The sequence below is a fragment of the Phalacrocorax aristotelis genome, chromosome Z, assembly GCF_949628215.1.
Source record: "Phalacrocorax aristotelis chromosome Z, bGulAri2.1, whole genome shotgun sequence".
NCBI lineage: Eukaryota > Metazoa > Chordata > Aves > Suliformes > Phalacrocoracidae > Phalacrocorax > Phalacrocorax aristotelis.
The window spans coordinates 51,300,806-51,320,524 of NC_134311.1; the positions used below are offsets into that span (position 1 = coordinate 51,300,806).

At 43.3% G+C, this 19,719-nt stretch overlaps 1 protein-coding gene across 1 annotated transcript in view; it reads left to right on the forward strand.

Moving 5' to 3' along the window:
• The first annotated feature begins 9,007 nt into the window (after positions 1–9,007).
• The window catches only part of PLGRKT (plasminogen receptor with a C-terminal lysine), a 30,456-nt gene continuing 19,744 nt past the window's right edge, over positions 9,008–19,719 (forward strand). The window contains exon 1 of the mRNA XM_075078361.1: positions 9,008–9,140. Coding sequence (XP_074934462.1) covers positions 9,060–9,140 — 81 coding nt within the window. The 5' untranslated portion in view covers positions 9,008–9,059. The remainder of the gene's footprint in view (positions 9,141–19,719) is intronic.

The window sequence follows — 19,719 nt, forward strand, 5'->3', positions numbered from 1 at the left end:
GCTGAGGGATCAAACTCCAATTCCACAGCCTGATAACACAATCTGATAATATAGCGTGGTATGTAGTAGTGTATACCACCAATATAGTGTGATGTTTCTGATGTTACGAAACATAACCCCAGCAAGATCTCTGCCATAACTTTCCTGAAAGAAAGCAATCCCAAAATAAGAATATTACTCAGGACATTAACCTACCAAAGAACCAAGGAGCCGTTGTGAGAACAGTTTACTAGTGAGTACCTTTACAGGGTGAAATATAAAGCAAATGCAAACCTGTGACCCTAAACTCTCTATGCCATAAGTATCAGGTACTCCCATCTGCAACACAGAGTTAAGGATTTTATGGGCCATAAGCCAGCAGGTTGTGGCCACCAAGCACCCATACCTGGCAGCCATTGGGTTTTCTGCTGATACACCACATTGCTGCGGAGATGCTTGAGAGAGATCGGTTTCATTCACTGGCTTGGGTCCAAATCTTCTGAAATCATACAATATAAGCCCCTCAGAAAGGAGGATGTGGAATGTCAGGTTATGTGATAAAAGCTCCTCTGCATGCCCACAGAGAGGCAATGGCAGGTGGGGGAGTCCCAGTAACACCCTGTCCCTGCTGCTCCCAGGCCCATCACAGCAGAAGTCAGCCCATCTCCACAAGCACAGAGGCCCCAAGGCAGGTGGGAAGCCAAGTAAAAGACTCAGAGGAAGGGACATCCTGCCTGGGTCCTGCCCAAGGCTCTCCCAGACCCAGGTCTGAAGTCTACCAGGATGAGCCAAAACCACAGCACCTTTCAGACTGAGGGAACTGCTGCCTGGTGGTAAGCTGTGGGACACATTATGGGTTGCAGGGGAAGAGCGTTTTGCCATTGTGCAGGACGTATTATGAGATACTCCTGGGAGGAACCAAAGGTGGGAAAAAGTATATAACCAGGTGATTTTGGGAGGAACAAGTGTGAGACAAGAGGGGGATAAGTCGATAAAAATGACCGGTTGCATATAAATAATTGCCAGTCATTGCACTTCTCTGGCCATGCCTTGCACGCAGCTAGTGCAGTCTGTCCTATCTTCTCATTAAACTGCTTTCCGACTCTTTTCATGGGTGAAGGACTCTTTAATCAGGGTGTGCGTGGGGGTGTGTGTTTTTTGTATGGGGGTCTGAGCACCAGCACCTGGAGTCACACCATGGGTCAGAGGACCCTTGTGTCCATGGTGCCATGAGTGGAGTGAGTGAACTTGAGTACCAGAGACCTTGGCCTCAGGGGCCCCTGTGTCTGTGGTGGCAGCAGCTGGGCTGGGACCATGGGCCAGGGGACCCCTGTGTCTGGGTGCTGGCAGCTGGGGACACCTGAGTGACACCAAGTGCCGGCCCCCAGGGATGGGACAGGGGACCAAAGGCCCACATTCCCTGGGTGCAACATCCAGAGAAAGACAGTGTTTGAGTGTGTGAGTGCGAACAAAGATCCAGCCAGATGAGCCAGCGAGTAGGTGTGGTGGCCTGGGAGACAGGGGGTGGGGTCTCTGAAGGCAGGATCACCAGAGGAGCTGGGACCCTATCAGAGGGACCAAGGGAGTCCCAGAGAGCTGCTGGAGAGGCTGTGGGGCCTGGGGAGTCTCTAGGGGAGAGGCCACTGGGGGTGTGGGTGTGTCTTCAAGGAAGAGGCAGTGGGATGTTGGTACTGGGGGAGCATGGGAGTTCTGGCCAGCTCTAGGTGGAGGGGTGTGTGTGTGGGCGAGGGGAGTGGGGTTTATGCATGCAAGGGAGGTGTCAGTACCAGCACCCGGAGAGGAGCTGCAGACCTCATGGGCTCATGTGTCCAGATGCTAGACTAGGAGACTGGGGTCCAGGGGCAGCTAGTGGGCAGACTGAATGAGCACAGCTGCCGGTGGAATTCACCTTGTATCGATGTATGTATATTCCCACCAGCGGACCTCTGTCCTGCTCAGCCAGAGAGAGGAACGGGATGAAGCTGTTGATGATGTTTGTGCGAGTGCTCCATGTGTCTCTCTGTGTCATCTGCGTGGCTGGCTGTGTGTGTATGTATGTACATAATGTGGTGCATACATTAATTCGGTATGCTTGTGCCTGCTGGGAGCATGTGCTCAGCCCACACTGGTTGGACCTTTGGGCACAGGGGTGCGGCAGCCTCATCTCTTCTGGGCTGTCAGATCTGCCTGATTCCCCCGACATGCAGAACTGTTCCTTTCAGACAGAATCACAGTGCCAACAACTGTTGTTCCCATGCTCTGTGTGCCAGATACCTTTCAAAACAAAATGATGCAGCACTACATTTGGTATGCAATAGCTGGAATGCTTTACTGTGTTTACTGTGTTCTGCTGTATACTCTGAACATCATCTATGCACTTACCTGCAGATGTACTGCTGAATTTATACCCACAAAACTACTAGTTGTAGTTGAAAATGACATTTTCTGGACGGAAGTTCCTCTTTCCACCTTTGTTTCTCTTGTTGGCCTACAGACTTAATGATTGATGTCTACCTCAGCCTTAACACACGTCCTCTTCTGTTATTGGTGTATAGTATTAGCTGCACTTTATTGCTGAATCTGACATTAGGGACAAGTCTGAGTTTCTATAATGCCTGAATTAGTGAAACTAATTCCATTTTCTGTATGGAAATGGAATATGGAAGCATCTTTGCACACTGGGAACTAAAAGCAGCTTATGCGCAGCTCAACTGCATCCTTCCTGAGGCTCCTGGAGCACAGGAAAGCAGTTTTGGATAGCCGCCTTTCGTTCTGCTGCACATCTCCCCCACTTTCAAACAAGTACCTCAATGGAACTGTATAAAAGGTGCATTTATCCTCAGTATGCTAAAGGAAAAACACAGATTAGACTAATCTTAGAGACAGGTACACTTACAGTTGTTTATGGCCAAAGGGGAAGCAGAGCTATCATACCAAGCCTGCAGTTGTCTACGTAATTACCTTAATCATAAAACCATGGTGGTAACAAAAATTAAACATATTAGCCACAGAAAACTGATCACTTAGCAAAACTGCTGCCAGAGACAAGCCAAATAACACAAACCTGCAGGCAGGTTGAGAAAAAGTTTAGAAAGGGCAGGCCTGTAAAACCTCAGCCCTGAGGCCTTGCAAACTCAGTACAGAGCTTATGGCCTGCTACTAGGACTGGCAACACACTATCACAGGGATTAGTTGTAGTGGTTACAGTGTGTTGCAGCATACCTAGCATATGTCTTTTGTGCATCTGTCATGTTTGGTATTTACTACGCAGCGTTGCAGGTGTAAAAGCTTTTTGTGGATCTAAATGCTGCAGGTCAAACAGAAGATTCGTAGCTCAAGTCAACACCTGGCTTTACGAAGCTGCCTTCATCACCAGAAGCAATAAAAGGTGTAGCCAAATGATATCTACTGGACCATGGCTCAGAGCACATTTGGTTCTCTCTCTGGAAATCCTTCTAACATCCACAGGGGCTGCTGCAGAAGGTAACCAGAGCACGCTGTCATACCAGCAACAGCCCCTGTGACCTGTGCGTATGCTGTAGAGGAGAGGACAGCAACCTCTGCAAACTCCATAACAATAATCCAGAAGTGTTAGAGAACCTCTCTAACAGCATCAAGCACGATCAGACACTGAGGGCTCTGTTAGACTAATAAAATATGACAACATGAGAAGGACAGTACTAACAAAAATTGAAATGTTAAACACTTCTCTGTTCTTCAGTTTCTTACAGTGAAGAAAATGCTTTCTAGTAAACACTGAATCAAATCCCACTAGAAAGGAAGGAAAGAATCCACTCACGGGAGTGGGTATAATTTACAGCACTTGTGATCCAAGAATCCTTTTCCAAATGGAAAACCAAAATGAGCAGATATGAGCTGAGCAATCATTATCCCTGGGAATTATTAAGCAGCAGCATATCTCTTCAGTAACTTCTTCACTTTGAAGTCACAGGGTAAACTAAATCTCCTCCACACGTTATCCAGTGGGTACCTCTCCAGCTGCAGATTTCACCACCTAAATTAACAATGGAATTTGGATTTTGATTTTAAAAAATCAGGATTCTGATGAGTAGAAATGAAAATTACCCATCCAGTTTTGTCCATGCAGTTCAGAAAAGAGGCACACCGGTCATGGCAACTCGTGCCAGCCATGAAGGTAACCAGTACAATTCATTCAGCTAATATTTTGGTAAGTTTTAAATTGTTTAGTAATAAATATGGCATTTGTAAATGGCAAATTTACTTATACAGCTAGGTAGTGTACATAAAAATAAAGTTACAGAACTGTCACAAACCAGACAAAAGTCACAAACCAGACTGAGACATCTCTTTCCAGTAAGAACAACAAATGACTACAAAAACATTCCCAGAATGAACAGGAAATTTCTAGTTTAAGAGCAGCTTTACTAAGCTGATAAGTGTTTTAATTAACTAAGAGGATTAGGTAGCATTGGGACTTCCCTTACTGCAAACAAAAAATGCTGTGTCAAAGCTAAAGGTTTACATTTGCTCTGTGTACGTGCTTGGATTTTCAAAGTCCACATATACGTACATACTGAGTCACCTCCTTTTTTCGAAGTCAAATAGTAAGAGGAAAACAAACAACAAAAAAACTGCAAGGATTTAATAATTTTTTGTCATCAACATGAGGTAGTAGAAATCTGTGGGTTTTGCTGAACACTTGTTCCCAAAATAAAAATCAGCAGTTGTCACAAGTTAAAGAAATAATTATCCTGGGGTTAAAAAGTCTGACAGTCATTCATATTTAGAGTCAGTATGCTTCTAGTGTGCTCAGATAAAAACGCTATGGTAAAACAGAGGAGACGGTTTGCTAAACACTATGAATTTAGGGCATTGATTTTTATCCCTTACAAACTGGGTAACTATTTTGATCCAGCAGCTTTAAAGTTACAAGGTATTAAATAAGCATTTGCTGTTCCTTAATGGAAAATGTTGATAGACTTTGGAATTTAATTTTATAGATAGTCTCTCCAGTTCAATGGAATCAATCAGGCAGACTCATACAGATGTAGCCTTCTTTCCAAATATTAATTCTACAGGCTATCTCTAGCATGATTTGCTTCCTTCTTAATCTGGATTATGAAACTGAAATGAATAATGAATTGTTTTACACCCAAATCACTATGGTAAAATTCAAACTGATTCACGCAAGTACACTACATATAAAGATAAGAGAAAGAACCCTTGCTTTTTTTCAAACATTTCTTTTGGTTGTTCTTTTATGTTCCTTTTTCTTTCCTGTCATGTAAAAATTGCATTTAACTCATCCAATAAACATCTGCATTGGCACAAGTTATAGTTGTTTCCATTTTTATGTTACTTAATTTTTTCGGTTAAGTACCACAACGGAAATTTCTAAGATTTAATTATTTTTGGACAAAATATTTGTGGAGAAGATGAGAAGATACATCTTATCATTTAAATCTTTTAAAAAAGATTACAAGAACGAAGCAGACATGGTTGCCTGGCTAATGGCTGCCAGTTTTGCATTGCTGCAAAATGTCTTCATGACTGTGCATGGGTCTTGTGCAGTGGCAGCAATCCCTACAGCTGTCTGGGCTAACAGAGCAGTGCCTGCCTTCAGGAATGCCAACAATTCAACAGCACCATGCAATACGGGGTGTCATCTGATTTTGTTCTGTGGACTCCATATCATGACCTGACAGATTGGTCGTCAACAGGCCATAGCCTGGAGTACTGGAACAAGAGCCTGTGCCTAAGCCAAGGTTTTATACTGCTGTACTCCACCAGACAATGGTTCCCAACCGATGACGGGCCAGCGCATCATGAATAAGGCACTGTACTGAAGTAGACTTGGCAGCACCACTTAACCCAGCTCTTGTTCTTCATTATGCATTTGACACACAGTGGTAGCAAACAGTGACGGAAGTATAAGACAGGTATCAATCAGCCAAGCAGCACAGAGATTCTGGATTTCATTGTGGTTCTTCAGAAGTGTTTCTGATTTCTGGTGGCAGTCACTCATATGAAGAGCAGCAACGTGGCTGGGGGCATGGGAACTGGAACAGGACAGGCAACGACCCCCAGTGTGGTGCCATGAATATTCACAGTATCGGTGAATTCATACTGCTCAGCTCATGCCTGGCGCAGCAAGCAGGTGTCGGCAACGAGAGGCAAGAGCTGCAGCTCCTGCTGCAGGCAGGCTCTCCTCAGTGTCTGCAGTCTGGTGTAGCTCAAACCTGCCTCCCCTCCACATGCACAACCCACACTGGCTTTTTATGCCCTATGCAAAACTAGCCTCCGTTCTCTGCTACTTCTTCAGAAACTAGCCCCCTGCCCCTAGCAATCAGCCAGTTCCCCCCACCCCATTCTCTATTTTTATGTTATTGAAACCTGCTGCCCCATCACGTTAACCCCTCCACAGAAACCAGACCTCTGCAATACAGAGGCCTACTGCACTCCGAGATACCTTTCTGCTCAAGAAAAGAAATTTGGACAGACCAAAATGGTTAGCTTGGCTGCGAGGGGCTCGGTGGGTGGGGCTGCATGATAGCTTTGGAAACCTGCTTTGAACGGAAGATGACATTCTCTGAAATTTACCAGTGAGAGACACATCAAGCACAAACTTCTCCGATGGAGCCTAACGAAATAGCTGTCAGAGGCTGCCAGTACAGGACTGCCATCTTGTGCGGTGCTGGCGTATAGCAGGCATCCTCTCCCGTGGGTCTCCGCTGCACCAGTGGCAGGCAAGACCTCAGGGAGCTGCATGCCACCTTCCTGTTCCTCACACCAGCCGCCACCCCAACGCACTTGGACGATGGATTCTTCTACTGATGGGTGGACAGGTCGGTTATCAGCGGTGTGGAATTTCACTGGTTAGCTACAATTTTTTCTGCCCTCTGCCTTCTCACTCTCTGATCCTTTCTTACAGCATTTGTCTTTCCCTCCTTCTCAGTACACCATCATTTATTTCTTTTTTGAGTTCCTTCCCATAACTATGCTAATGTCCATTTTTCATAACATTTTACACAACCACCCAGCACTCATGTGTCTAACAGACTTCCGTGTATCCTTCCACAAATCCTTCTTGGATTGCAGGCAGTTAGAACTAGCTACATGTAGTCCAATGCATCCTCCAGTTCTCCACACAGGACTGGCATTTTGCTAGTTATTTTAGACAAGCCAAGACTTACACAAGGGTTTTTACTCAAGTGAGCAATATAATACCTTTAGTAAAACTATTAACTGAGGGCAAACCCCTCACTTTCAAAGGTGTATGCAGAATCCAGGCCAGATGCCTTCATCATTGCAAGTGCTTACATCTGTAAGCAGTTAAATCAACACTTACTCTTTACTGTAAATTGACAGTGAATGTTTGACATGGACTAGTCTGTCAAACCTCTGGAGCTGAACTTACAACCTACCATCATGTTTTTAAAGTTTTTGTCTCCTTACAAACTAAACTATGTGTGGTCAAGAGATTAAGTACTTTTAAAAGTCACAGGCATTTTCAAAATATCACAAAAAAAACCAAAATCAAGTTCTTTGAAAGGCTTGCAGTAAAAATGACAAGCCATTTTCCACAACAGTTTTCTCCTATTTTTGCTGTGCTGTTAAAAAAAGAGGAAGGATGAAAAAAGGGAAGATAGCTGTCTTTAAAAAAAAGCCTTTGCAAAAACATACGCATTTAGAAAATTAATACGCACAATCACAAGAATCACTTGCAGGTCAAGACATTAGCAAATGCGCATATTCGAAAGTGACACTCTCTACATCTGAATCTCGAACTAGAAGACTCTTTCTGGAAAAAGGTGACTAATTCTTGTTGTGAGATGAGATGTCAAGTTCTACTATGAGGTGGTGTTTGAGGTGCTGTGTATTCTCATGGGCTGGTGTTGGAAACTTTAATGAGATACTCTTCAGTGCCAAAAGAATCACAGGAATCCTACCCAATATTTGTATCAGTGTTTAAAAAGCCAGCTGAGAGTATAATAGTTATCTCAACGCTTTTTTGATTATGAAAATTTAATTTCTTTGGATTTCAAAGTCAGCGTTTAGTTATGGATGATGATGATGCTGCCATGAAAACATTCTGACACGCGATGAAAGGCAGGATAAGACGTGAAGCCTAAGTGTCAAAGGCATTTAATTCATTTCTTTGCTGATTTGCTGATACCTGGTTGCATCATGCCCGAGCTCTGAACCTGCCCACGCCTGTATACGGATTTAGCGTGGGGAAGAGTTCCTGGAAGTTTCTTGGGACAGTTTCTATTGGGAAAAAAAAACAACAAACCAAAACAAACACAAAACCAGACACAAAAAAAAAAAGAGGAAAATGAGAGGCAGCCCTCTGCGGGAGTGGCGTGTCCCACCCCAGCGCAAGAACCAGCATGAAACCCCTCACTTCTCCACACACTTTAGCTCTGGAGCTGCCTGAGGTAATGCCGTTTCAAAGCCATGACGCTCCTCATGGCACCCGTCCCACGCGAATGGAGCCGTGTTTTTCCAGGCTGCTGGAGGATTTCGGGTGCTTACTAGAAACTAGCTCAAAAATAAAGTAAAAAAAAAAAAAACCAAACAAAACCAAAACAAACCAACCAACCAAAAAAAAACCAAACCAAAAAACGGCGCCGTGTTGTTAGTTGGGACCGAAGCCGGTGGGCACAGGGGCCAGGGGCGCCGGGGCCCGAGCCGTCGCCGTCCCCCCCCCCGGCGCCTTTCAAAGCGCGGGAGGCGAGGACCCTCCTCAGGCAGCGCCCGCCCGCCCCGCTCCCGCCCTTTAAGGCCGTCCAATCGCTGCCCACAGGCAGCACGGGCGCGGCGCGGCCGGTGGTGGAGTGGCTCTGCCCTTCGCCTGAGGCCGATCGGCGTCTTCCTGCGAGGGGAGGCAGGGCCGAGCCGAGCCGGCCGGTGGCCTGCCAGCGGGCTGCCCTGGCAGCCCGCCGCCACTGCCCCCACCCCGGGGTGGGCTCCTCCCGGGGGCGGGCGAGGCCGATCCCGAGGCCCAGAGGGGCGGGCCGTCTGCCCGGCCGCGGTACACCCGCGTTTCCCGCCGCGCCGTCCTGACCCGCCTGCCGCCCTCTGCGCTCCGGGGCACGATGGGGTTCGTCTTCTCCAAGTCCATGAACGACAGCCTGAAAGCTCAGCAGGAGTTTATGCTCATGAACTCGCGGCTGCAGGTAACGCGTGGGCCGCCGGCGGCGGCGCGGAGGAAGGTCACCCGCGGCCCGGCCGCCGCGCAGCGCTGGCCTGGCGGCCTCCCCTGCGGGGGCGGGCCCGTCCGGCCTCCGCCGCCCAGGGTGGGCCCTCCTTGCACGCCCCGCCGCCGGCGTCGGGCACCCCACGTTCGGATATGTGGAGCCCCAGCTCTCTGGATCTCACGGCTTCCTCGGAAGTCGGTGTTAACACCTTATAGAGGTGGGAGCCATCCTCATGCTAGCCAGACCCTAAACATACAGATTTAGAAGCTTACCTCGAACAGTGCCGTGAAGCAGAGCTGGGCTGCTCCAGTGTTAAGCGACGCATATATGTTAAGGTGAATCACTAACAGCATGGTTGCTAAAACATGGATGAGACATAAACACGTGAGTTAACTACATTTCAACTCTTCTGCTATACAAAATCTTTCAAACAACTCTTTAGGTTCAATTGGGTAGCTGCAGTTACTCCACATTGCTAGGAAGGTACCACACAGCTGTTCGTTGTACTAGAAACCTCAGACTGAATAGGGCACAGGGGATTGTTTATTCCCTCTCATAAAATAAAATAATAGCAGCAGAAAAAGAGAAAGAAAAGCAGTTGGACTAAGGTTCAGAAGGTTGTCCTGAACAGAATTTCCAGTGCAGCACTAGTTGCAGCTTTCTGATTCGTTGTTAGGTATATTATGATCTGTAAATAGTGTATATACTAGAATATATGTTATGTGTACATACATAACGTGTATATATATGTACACATATATTGTGAATATGCTAGAATGCAATCTGAAGGACTTAGCTTGAGTTTGTCTCTATAGTTTTGCGTTTAAATTGAATACAGGGGAATTTAACATGTTTGAAGTAGTAAGAGATTGACTTAAAATTTATTTAGCTACCAGTAGATGGCGTATTCTAGTTTCCAAGGCAGTGTGCAGATAGCTGGTTTTGTAGGATCACATGTAAACTGAGCTCTGGAGGTGACCCTGGAAACGTGGTTAGGAAGGAGAAAGATAGCATAGGAAAAGATGATATAATAAAATACTGGGTAGCTCTTAACTGTTTAAAGAAAATAAACTTTTTATGAGCTCTGTAAAATGTCATTTTCTATCTCTGTTGAGTTATATGTTTCTCAGATGCAACCACAAGTTTTGTGTATGAACAGATTATTTTTGACCCCATACGGAGGGGCTCCTCCCACCCCCAAGGTTTTTGGAAATCCAAATAACAGGAATGTTTTCAGTTTGAGAGGATGATGATGAAATTAAAGTGGTGATCTGCTTCTCTGCTGTTCACAACAGACATAGCTTGAATTCAGCCTAGCATTTGTAGGGTGCTGCAGGCTTTGAATGGCAAAGGGTGCTTGGCTTCTTGACCCCAGCTGCCTAACAACTCTAGTTACAGCCCCAATGATCAGCCTAACATAAAAAATAAGCTTATTTGAGGACAGTTAGAAAAAAGCACCTACAAGATTGCATATAAAAGTTTTGCAAGTTACTCTTTAGGAACTCTCCCAGTGTCATGTTTCTTCTTTTTGACAATAGTAATAGTCAACGTAGTAGATTTCGGTCTAATAGTACAAATGCCTGATCATATCTGATTTGTACTATGTTTGCAGACATACTGGCTATGTTAGAAAAGCTGCATCTTTTAAAAATGCATGAAGCGGGGAGTTATGTCAGGTGTGAAAGATCCAGTGGAGGCAAGGGGAGGACTAAATTTTGTGTTGTAAGGGGGTGGAAGAAAATAGCTCTGCTCTGAGCTTAGGGACTGTGTTGGGAAGAGGAAAAGACCGCCAGTTGTCTTTTCCTTATGAGAGTAAAACCTGTCATGGGTCTTGAGTCCAGCGTTAGACAAGCTACTTTCAGGCTATTTGTGGAAAATGGTGTAGCCTGATCTATTTGCTTCTAGACAGAAATTGTAACTAGAAATACCTGGAGAAGTTAGGTCATGCTAAGACCAGAATGAAGTAGCTTAACTTAAAGTGTTAGATATTCTCTTATAGTGAAATACTGGGATTTGCATGCTATCAGTTCTCCCACCTGCCTCTGGAAGCTGTCATATTTATTAGTGAAACAGAAGCTTCCACTTCAAGCAATATGATGTGTTTGCTATGAGAGATTCAAAAATACTGATTTGTTTGAAATGTAAATCTATCCCAAAACAATAGGTGGAATCAAAACCTCCTGGAGCTTTTTGTAGCTTCTGAATGTCCTTTGGCATGCCCTGTTATTACAATGCAGAGGGAATAGGGCACTATTATTACTCCAAGCCAACTGGTGTGGATCAAGAAGTCATTAAAATTGTTTCTCCTAGAATGCTCTCCCTACAAGCAATGATGGTGTAGAATGTTTCTGAGCAGTGTCACACCATCACTGCTAGTAGGGAGGGCAAACTAGTAAGTCTTTGAGTTGACCTGGAGCAAAACACCGCAGGTGTTGGTGACACAGTCAGAATCTGTGAAGGCTTATCCTGTTCCTTGTAGATGAGGAGGAGGCATAAAGTTACTGTGATTTAGAGTCATAGAATTATTAAGGTTGGAAAAGACCTCTAGGATCGTCAAGTCCAACCATCAACCCAACACCATGATGCCTCCTGAACCATGGCCTGAAGAGCCATGTATACGCATTTTTTTGAACACCTCCAGGGATGGTGACTCCACCATCCCTCTGGGCAGTCTGTTCGAATGCCTGACCACTCTTTCAGTAAAGAAATTTTTCCTAATATCCAATCTAAACCTCTCCTGATGCAGCTTGAAGCTGTTTCCTCTTGTTCTATTGCTAGTGACCTGGGAGAAGAGACCAACCCCCACCTCACTACAACCTCCTTTCAGGTAGTTGTAGAGAGCGATAAGGTCTCCCCTCAGCCTCCTCTTCTCCAGACTAAACAACCCCAGTTCCCTCAACCTCTCCTCATAAGACCTGCTTTCCAGACCCTTCACCAGCTTTGTTGCCCTTCTCTGGACACACTCCAGCACCTCGATGTCCTTCTTGTTCTGAGGGGCCCAAAACTGAACACGGGGTTCAAGGTGCAGCTTCACCAGAGGAGGAGGGAAAGTTTAGATGGAGAAGAAAATACTAAATTTGATGGTGGAAAAACCCTCTGTACTTCAAAACCCTTGAGAGCAGGGTTTTGTTCCTCTCACTTGCTCATGGCACAGTTCTGCCTAGAAGTTTTTCATGCAAAAAGCAGCCCCTGGTAGTGTTTATTTTGACCAGGGTCTGCCTGGGTTGTCGCCTCCCTCTCCGTACACCAAGTGCCTGGTCTGCCCATGATCCATAGCTGTAGCTGCTTGTCTGGTGGAGTATAAAAGAAGACACCAAGTGTAGTACTTCTGCATGGGGAACAGGTTTTTTGTGTTTGAACAGTTTCCATGACAGAATACTTTTCTTTCCTTCTCTCCTTCCTTCAAAAAAAATGTAGTTATATGCCCTCCTCTGAATGGAGGGAAGATACAAAGCTGTTCGGTCATTGACTTATCCTCTGTGGAGGATTGTACATTGGAAGGAGACCGTTGCAGAAACAGGAAGGTGCGTAGCACAACCAAAGTTGATAAAGAACCCTCCAAATCCCAAGCCTTGGTGCATGCTAAAGCTCGGTCAGTTTTAGAGGTGCTCTGACGTGGGCTGGACACCCAAACCAGCTCGACTACTTCAGGATTAAAGAATGTTGAACGGTGTAAAGTTGTGTGTGTATTTTTTTCTTTATATCCTTCCTGGGATAACTCCGAAAAGAAGAAATTGTGACCTTGTAAATTGTATCAATCCTTTTTGGAAGAATAATAAATATTCAGCTGTCAGTTTGTCTCAATGTTGAAGGACTTGCCAGTTGTTTGTATTGTCTTGGTATGGCTCCAGAACAAAATACCAGTCTGTGTCAAGTGGAGACTGTTTATGGTAGAAGTTTATTGAGGCTTCGTTTTTGTCGTACGCCTGTTCCTTAAAGAGTGTCTTGCAGCATTCTTTCCTAACACTTAATATATCAGATCTGCTACATATGGCCTGCTAAGTGCTTTTAGTATGGCTGAATGGGTAAGTGGAGTTTCTAGGTCTCAGAACATTTACAGCAGATTATTTATTTTCATGAGCTATGTGGGAGCTCTTACACAATTAAAAGCAGGAATTTAATGTATTTCTTTTGTTGAAGGGCTATATTCTCTATGTTCTGTTCTGGTTAGACTTTTATTCATTGCCCTTTTTTTCAACAACCCCAATGTATTCCTTGAAAAAGCTGTTTCAGAAACTGTTTGCTAAGAAAGCCATTTTCAGATGTACAAGGCAACCTGGAAAAAGACACACATTTTGAAACTGGCAACTAAGAATGCAGCAGTATTTGTGGCTGATTGCTCATTCCTCAGTATGGATTAGAACACTTTAAATACAACTTTTTTTCATTTGACATTTCTAGACAGTGACATTCCTTGACCAACAGGTGGGTCTCTTCATAGGAAATTGGATGAATTCACATACTTTGATGCTTATTATGATAAGACAGGCTTGAGTATGATTAGTGCATAATATAAGTACATTGTCTTCAACTAATTCAAAAAATATTAAAACAACCTTATATATTCTATATGTAGTGTTGTTTAGAGTGATAAGCAAATCATGGTAGAAGGTCATGGCACAGTACAGATTATAATTTTAAATTTACTTTCTTACTGTTAATGAATTAGATTCTAGGACTACGTAGAGCCAAGCTTACTAAATTAACTTTGTACTACAGAAGAATGTTTCTGTGCTGATGTGTAAAAGACATTCTAAGTCCAATTTAAAGATTTTTCTTTAGGCCATAGACATAAAAAAGCCTAAACTCTCCTGGGAAATTTTTGTCAAGTTTTTTCATGCATGTAGAGGAATCAAAAATGCTTTATTTTATTTTGAATGGAACCCCACCAACTCAGTACCATGCCACTCCTTCCTTCCCCCCTCCCCTCCCAGTTAGATCTGAGTTTATGCCCTGCTGTTATTTTTATACAGGTAAGACTGCTTTTGCCCCTAAAAAGTTGCTTTTCCTTGCTTTGCTTGGGAAACTCTGGACAGGGGAATCCAAGTCAATTTCCGGGTTTCCTGTATAGTGTCTGTCTGTAAGTACTCCTTGAACTACATGAAAGGTAACCCTTCAGAGGAGGAGGCCGAGATAGTTTTTTTTTTATAAGGGGATTTTTTTCATTAATTTTCCAATGATATGAGAGTTAAATGACATGGAAGTTATCTTGATATGTGTGGGAATAATACTGCATAGTAAACAGTGGTTTCTAGTCTGTGAAATTAACAAATTTAATTCCTTGTACCATTTGAAATCCTTGGTAACTATTTTCAATGGTATCTCAATGTATAAGGTGTCTTCCTACTTAATGAGAAGAAATCTTTAATTGGAACTTCACAAAGACTTGGTGATACACCGAGTCCTTTAATGACTAGCTTTTTTACTCTTTCATATATTAGCTTGCAACATCATTACTAATGAGATCTGAGTTGATGGATAGTTTATAGTTTTGTTATATCACTTTTTTTTTAACATGAGATGACCAAAATGGGAAGGCAGTATCTGACTGATTTGTTTGTGATATCTTTATGTATAACAATCATACCTAAGAGGTTAAGCACTCTCTTGATGTTGTCTAGCTGTTGAAGTTTTCACCCAGATACTGTTGTGGGAAAACTGTACAAAAAAGCAATGAGGAGAAAGAGAAACACTGATTTTCGTCAGAAATGGAAGAGAAAAATCTGTTGTATAGGGGACTGCCTAGTGAAGTAAATGAGGGCAGGTCAGCTCAAAAAGCAAGAATTGTGTAGCTGGAGTTTAAGCCATGTGGAAAAAATTAATTCCTAGCTTTGTTCAATTGTTAAATGTGATACTGATCAGGTTCTAAACAATGAATTTCTTTCTCCAATGATTTAGAGCACAATGAATTCTCTAACACAGAGCATTTTTTACTCTGTTTAAAAAACAAAACAAAACAAAACAAAACCACAAAAACCAGAAAATGAAAACCATCTGTGTTTTCTCCAAATGAAACAATAAATCACATTCCCCCATCCTAAAAAATTGTTCCTACTGTAGCAATACAATAGGAGCATTTTGCTGTCACAGTATATGTTAAGTAAATAGGTCTAGAACATATCTGTTCCTTGCAGAAGCTTTTATGAGTGCTGGAGTTTCTGCAGTGTTGGTGGTTCTGGAGAAAGGAGACCTGTACATGCACAAGTACACATATACACAGCCCAAGAAACAAGCAGGAAGAACAAGAGCTGTTTCCGGTCACAAAACTGCAACATCATGGAAATGACTGAGACATGGTAGGACAGCTCATGCAGCTGGAAATCTGTAATGGACAGATACAAGCTCTTCAGGAAAGACAGTTTGCGAAGACAAGGAGAAGGGCCTCCCAGGATATGGAGTAGTAGCTTGTCGGTTAAGGTCAGAGGAGAGGCCACAAAACATGACACTGTTGTGGGAGTGTGCTGCAGACCACCTCTCAGGGTGACAAAATACATGAATCCTTCAAACAACTGAAGAAAGCCTCTGGATTGTTGACTCTGGTTCTCATGAGACTTCAGTCTCCCAGACATCTGCTGGAAGGGCCGTAAAGCAGGACATAAGCAATTGAATACATTTCTGGAAAATGTGAGGGATAACTTATACAGGTAGATACTGGATGGGCCACCCAGGCCTCATGTGCAGTGGGATTTGTTACTCACAAGTAGGGAAGAACCGATTTGGGGATGTAATATCAAAGGCAGTCTTGGTTGTGGTGGCAAGGTCAGGGTCCTGAAGGGGCTGAGGAAGGGAGGTAGCGCAGTGCAGACCCTGGACATTGGCAGAGCATATTTTGTCTTATTCAGGGAACTGATAGGTGAAATGCCATAGAAGACAGCTCTGGAAGATAAAGGAGCCCAGGAGAGCTGACGTGTTTAAGAACAACCTCGTCCTAGTGTCCCTGGGAAGACAGAGCCCCTGGTAACAATACAGGCTGTGGTCTGACAACTGAGGAGCAACTCTGTGGAGATGGAGGGGATGCTGGAAGACAGCAACCAGAGCATAAGCTGGCAGTGTGCCCTAGCAGCAGAGAGAGTCAAAAGGCCCAACAACGAGGGCTTTATAAGCAGTAGTGCAGCCAGCAGGTTGAGGAAAATGAGTGTTGCCTTCTGTTAAATGCTTTGTTAAATGCATTTCAATACTGCATCCAGTTTTTGCCCCCCTTCTTCTCCCACAATACAAGAAAAATGTAGATGAAAAGGAGCAAGTTTAGCAGCAGACCATCAGATAGTCAAGGGCTGGAGCACTTCTTGAGAGGAGGCCAAGTGAGCTGGACTTACTCAGCCTGGAGAAGGACGCCTTCTGGGCTGTGGCATCCAACAGCAGCCCCCCAGCAACTGTGAGGAGGTTATCAAGAAAGTAGAGCCATGGTGTTCACGGGTGGATCGCAGGAGGGTGGGAGATGGTGCATATACATTGAAACAGGCAGGATGGGGGGAGCAGTTCAGACTGAATATAAGGAGAAACCTTTTCCCCACAAGGACAACCCAGCAGTGGAGCATAGGCCCAGTGAACCTGTGCAAATTCCATCCTTGGAGGTTTTCAAGACCCAGCTGGATAAAGCCCTCAGCAACCTGGCCTGATCACATAGCTGACCCTGTTCTGGGCAGGACCTGCTGAGGTCCCATCCAACCTGAGATACTCTGTGGTGCTCTGACCACCATGGGAGCAGGCGCAGACTGTGACCCAGCATATCTTGTGGATCCTGTGAGGTAGGATTTCCTCACATCTGCTTCTTCCCAGACTGAGAATTATGACGAGTTACTGCTTGGTGTCTACATTCCTGTTGAGCACCACATGCACAGCAGCAATCTGTTGAAACAAGCTATGACTTGGTCTAGCTACTAACTGGCAGCTGTTAGATAGACTTTAGGTATGTGTGATACTGACACAGAAGTAACATCACAAGGAAGGCAATTCAGAATTAAAGCCTCAGTGTGCCCTGAATGCCAGATTGCAAAAACTAAGCAAAAATCTGGTTGTCTGTAGGAATAATTTACTTGAAAAAGAATTGTACAATCTCCTCTATATTTTGAAAGTTTTTAATATATCTGTATTAACAGGTAAGTTTCCCCAACGCTGCTTAAATATTATGTATCCAGCAGTAGCACATACATAAATCAGTCAAAACCAGCAATTCCAGTAAAAAGTTATAACCGTTATTTAATCAAAACTTGTTACATAATCTTTCTATCAGATTACAGCGTGTTGGCTCTGCCAGACTTTCAGGGGTGGATCTGATTGGTGAGTGTGGAAGTCCAGGGGACTGGAATTCTTGAAAAATTTAAGTTTTAGTAGAAGGTAGTACAGGAGGAGCCAAAAATCACTGAAAGTGCTGAGAAAAAAAAAGAGACTAGATAGTGCTTAGGGTATATCATTGGTTCTGTGGCAAACAGATTTTTTTGTTGTTGTTGTTTTGGGATGGCGGTTCAGAGTGAATTGGAGTTTTGTTCAGATGAGTTTTGAGGTTTTTTTTCCCAGTAAGAGAATTCCTTATCAGACAAAAGGGTAATCTTCTTTGTGGGAAAATATAATTGCATTCAAGAGTCAGAGATAATCCTCCAAATTAATCTTTGATGGGAGCCACATAACCTTTGAGAAAACAAACAGGCTAGGAAAATAATATACTTCTGACAAATCTTGTATTTACCCATAATAAAAATGTTTAATTATAACCTCCTGTCTGCAATATGAATCTCTGGATAGTTTCAATCCCCTTCTCCTGCCATCCCTCCTCTGTCCCTGTTTTATTATGTCAGCCTGTAAAGTGCATTCTTCTCCCCAGGTAATATTGGATAGCCTGGAAACAACCATAGGTCTGCTTTCATAGCAGTTAGTCTTTGGGGGTTTATGGACTTGCTCCCTGTGTGGGCATGGGGAAGGTTCTATGTTCCTTGGTGAAAAAAAAATGCCAGTATCAAGTAAAGCTGGAAAAGTAAGGGATTGATTTTTCTGTTTTGACAATGCAGTGCAATTACGTCTTTTCTGAATATTCATGCCAGACTTTCCTTGTTTTTCAAATCTTTTCCCCTTTTGGGGTTGTCAATGTCACATAGGTTCATTTTGAGCCATGGGAAGACTACATTATCCTATTCTAATGAGGGCCCCCTGGTGATATTGAAGCTCTTCTGCAGTTCTCTACCTAACTGGATACATTTATGCTCCTTTCTCTTTTTTTTTTTTTTTTTTTTTCCCCCAAGCCTTGGTGGTGGGTTGTTTGGGGTTATTTTTTCCTGGTTTGTTTTAGCAGCTCCTTTTGAAGCTTTGGCAGTGATACAAAATAATAACAGAAATAACTAGAGGCCTTTTTTCCCAGTTAGTAGAAACTGTTAAGTTGAATAGCTGGGCAGGCAGTATAAAACATTGCTAGGGAAGCTCATCTGCCAGCGCAGTAATGCATAGTCTGACTTCTTAAAGGTGAAAAAGAACATAGCAGTTTCTTCTGTAAGTGGAACATTCTTTTGGACACAGCTCAGAAATGCCAAAAACATATTTGACTCTTGCAGATTCTGTACCTGTAGAAGTAACTTAATTCACTCACTCAAATGGTACATCACAAGATTTTGACTTCTGAAAATGACTCTTAAGTGTTTTGTGCTTTCATCTGTTCTTCAGCTCCTGCCTATGGAGAAAGATGTATGCATTCTACACTGTATGTACGAGCTGTGGCACATGCACTCATGATCCATCTTGAAGTGAAACTACTGTTGAGTGTTCACCATGTCTGCAAATGGGTCTAATGCTCTTGGTCTCATAAGAATATGCTCTGGAACATTATTTCATCATAGCACTCATGTGTAAACATTAATTTCATTAGACTATAATTTGATGTTATAAAAGATGTGTGACAGATGTATTTGTTTTTTGAAAAACTATCAAACACTCAGTGAAAACATAGATAAATGCAACTTAATACTGTATTTTTTCTTTCATCTACAGTGTCAGCACTTGGTTAGAGGCAAAACGTGGCATGGCTGCCATACTTTGCTGCCAGGGTTGTATCACCTTAAGAGGTTTGCATTGAATGGCAATAAATGAAGGGAGGGAGGCAGTTTTCTCTTCATGTTCAACAGTTTGTCCTTAGATCTGAAATGGAAGTATAGAAGTACCCTGTAGCAAGCTTCTTAACAGACCATGTCTCAACCAAATTATATTGGATTTTTTTCTGAAGTAAAGTAGTAGTAGTAGTAGTAGTAGTAATAATAATAATAATAATAATAATAAATATAATAATAAAGTTGGATCTATTATAAGTGATGGGAAAGGACCAGAACATTTCAGTTTATATCCAGGCAGTCAGCAGTTTCTCAAAATAAAATCTGGCCATAATTCAATGAAATGTTGTTTGTGTAAAATTTTAGATTGGAGGTTTGGTTTAGTATTCTGATTGTCTTGATGAATTGGAAAATGCCTGATATTATAGGCAATGGTATAATAGGTAATAGAATAAGTACCAGTCCAGAGCATTATATCCAAGAAGGAGAAGTTAAATAGATTAACCTAGTATCAGCTATCAGAGTTC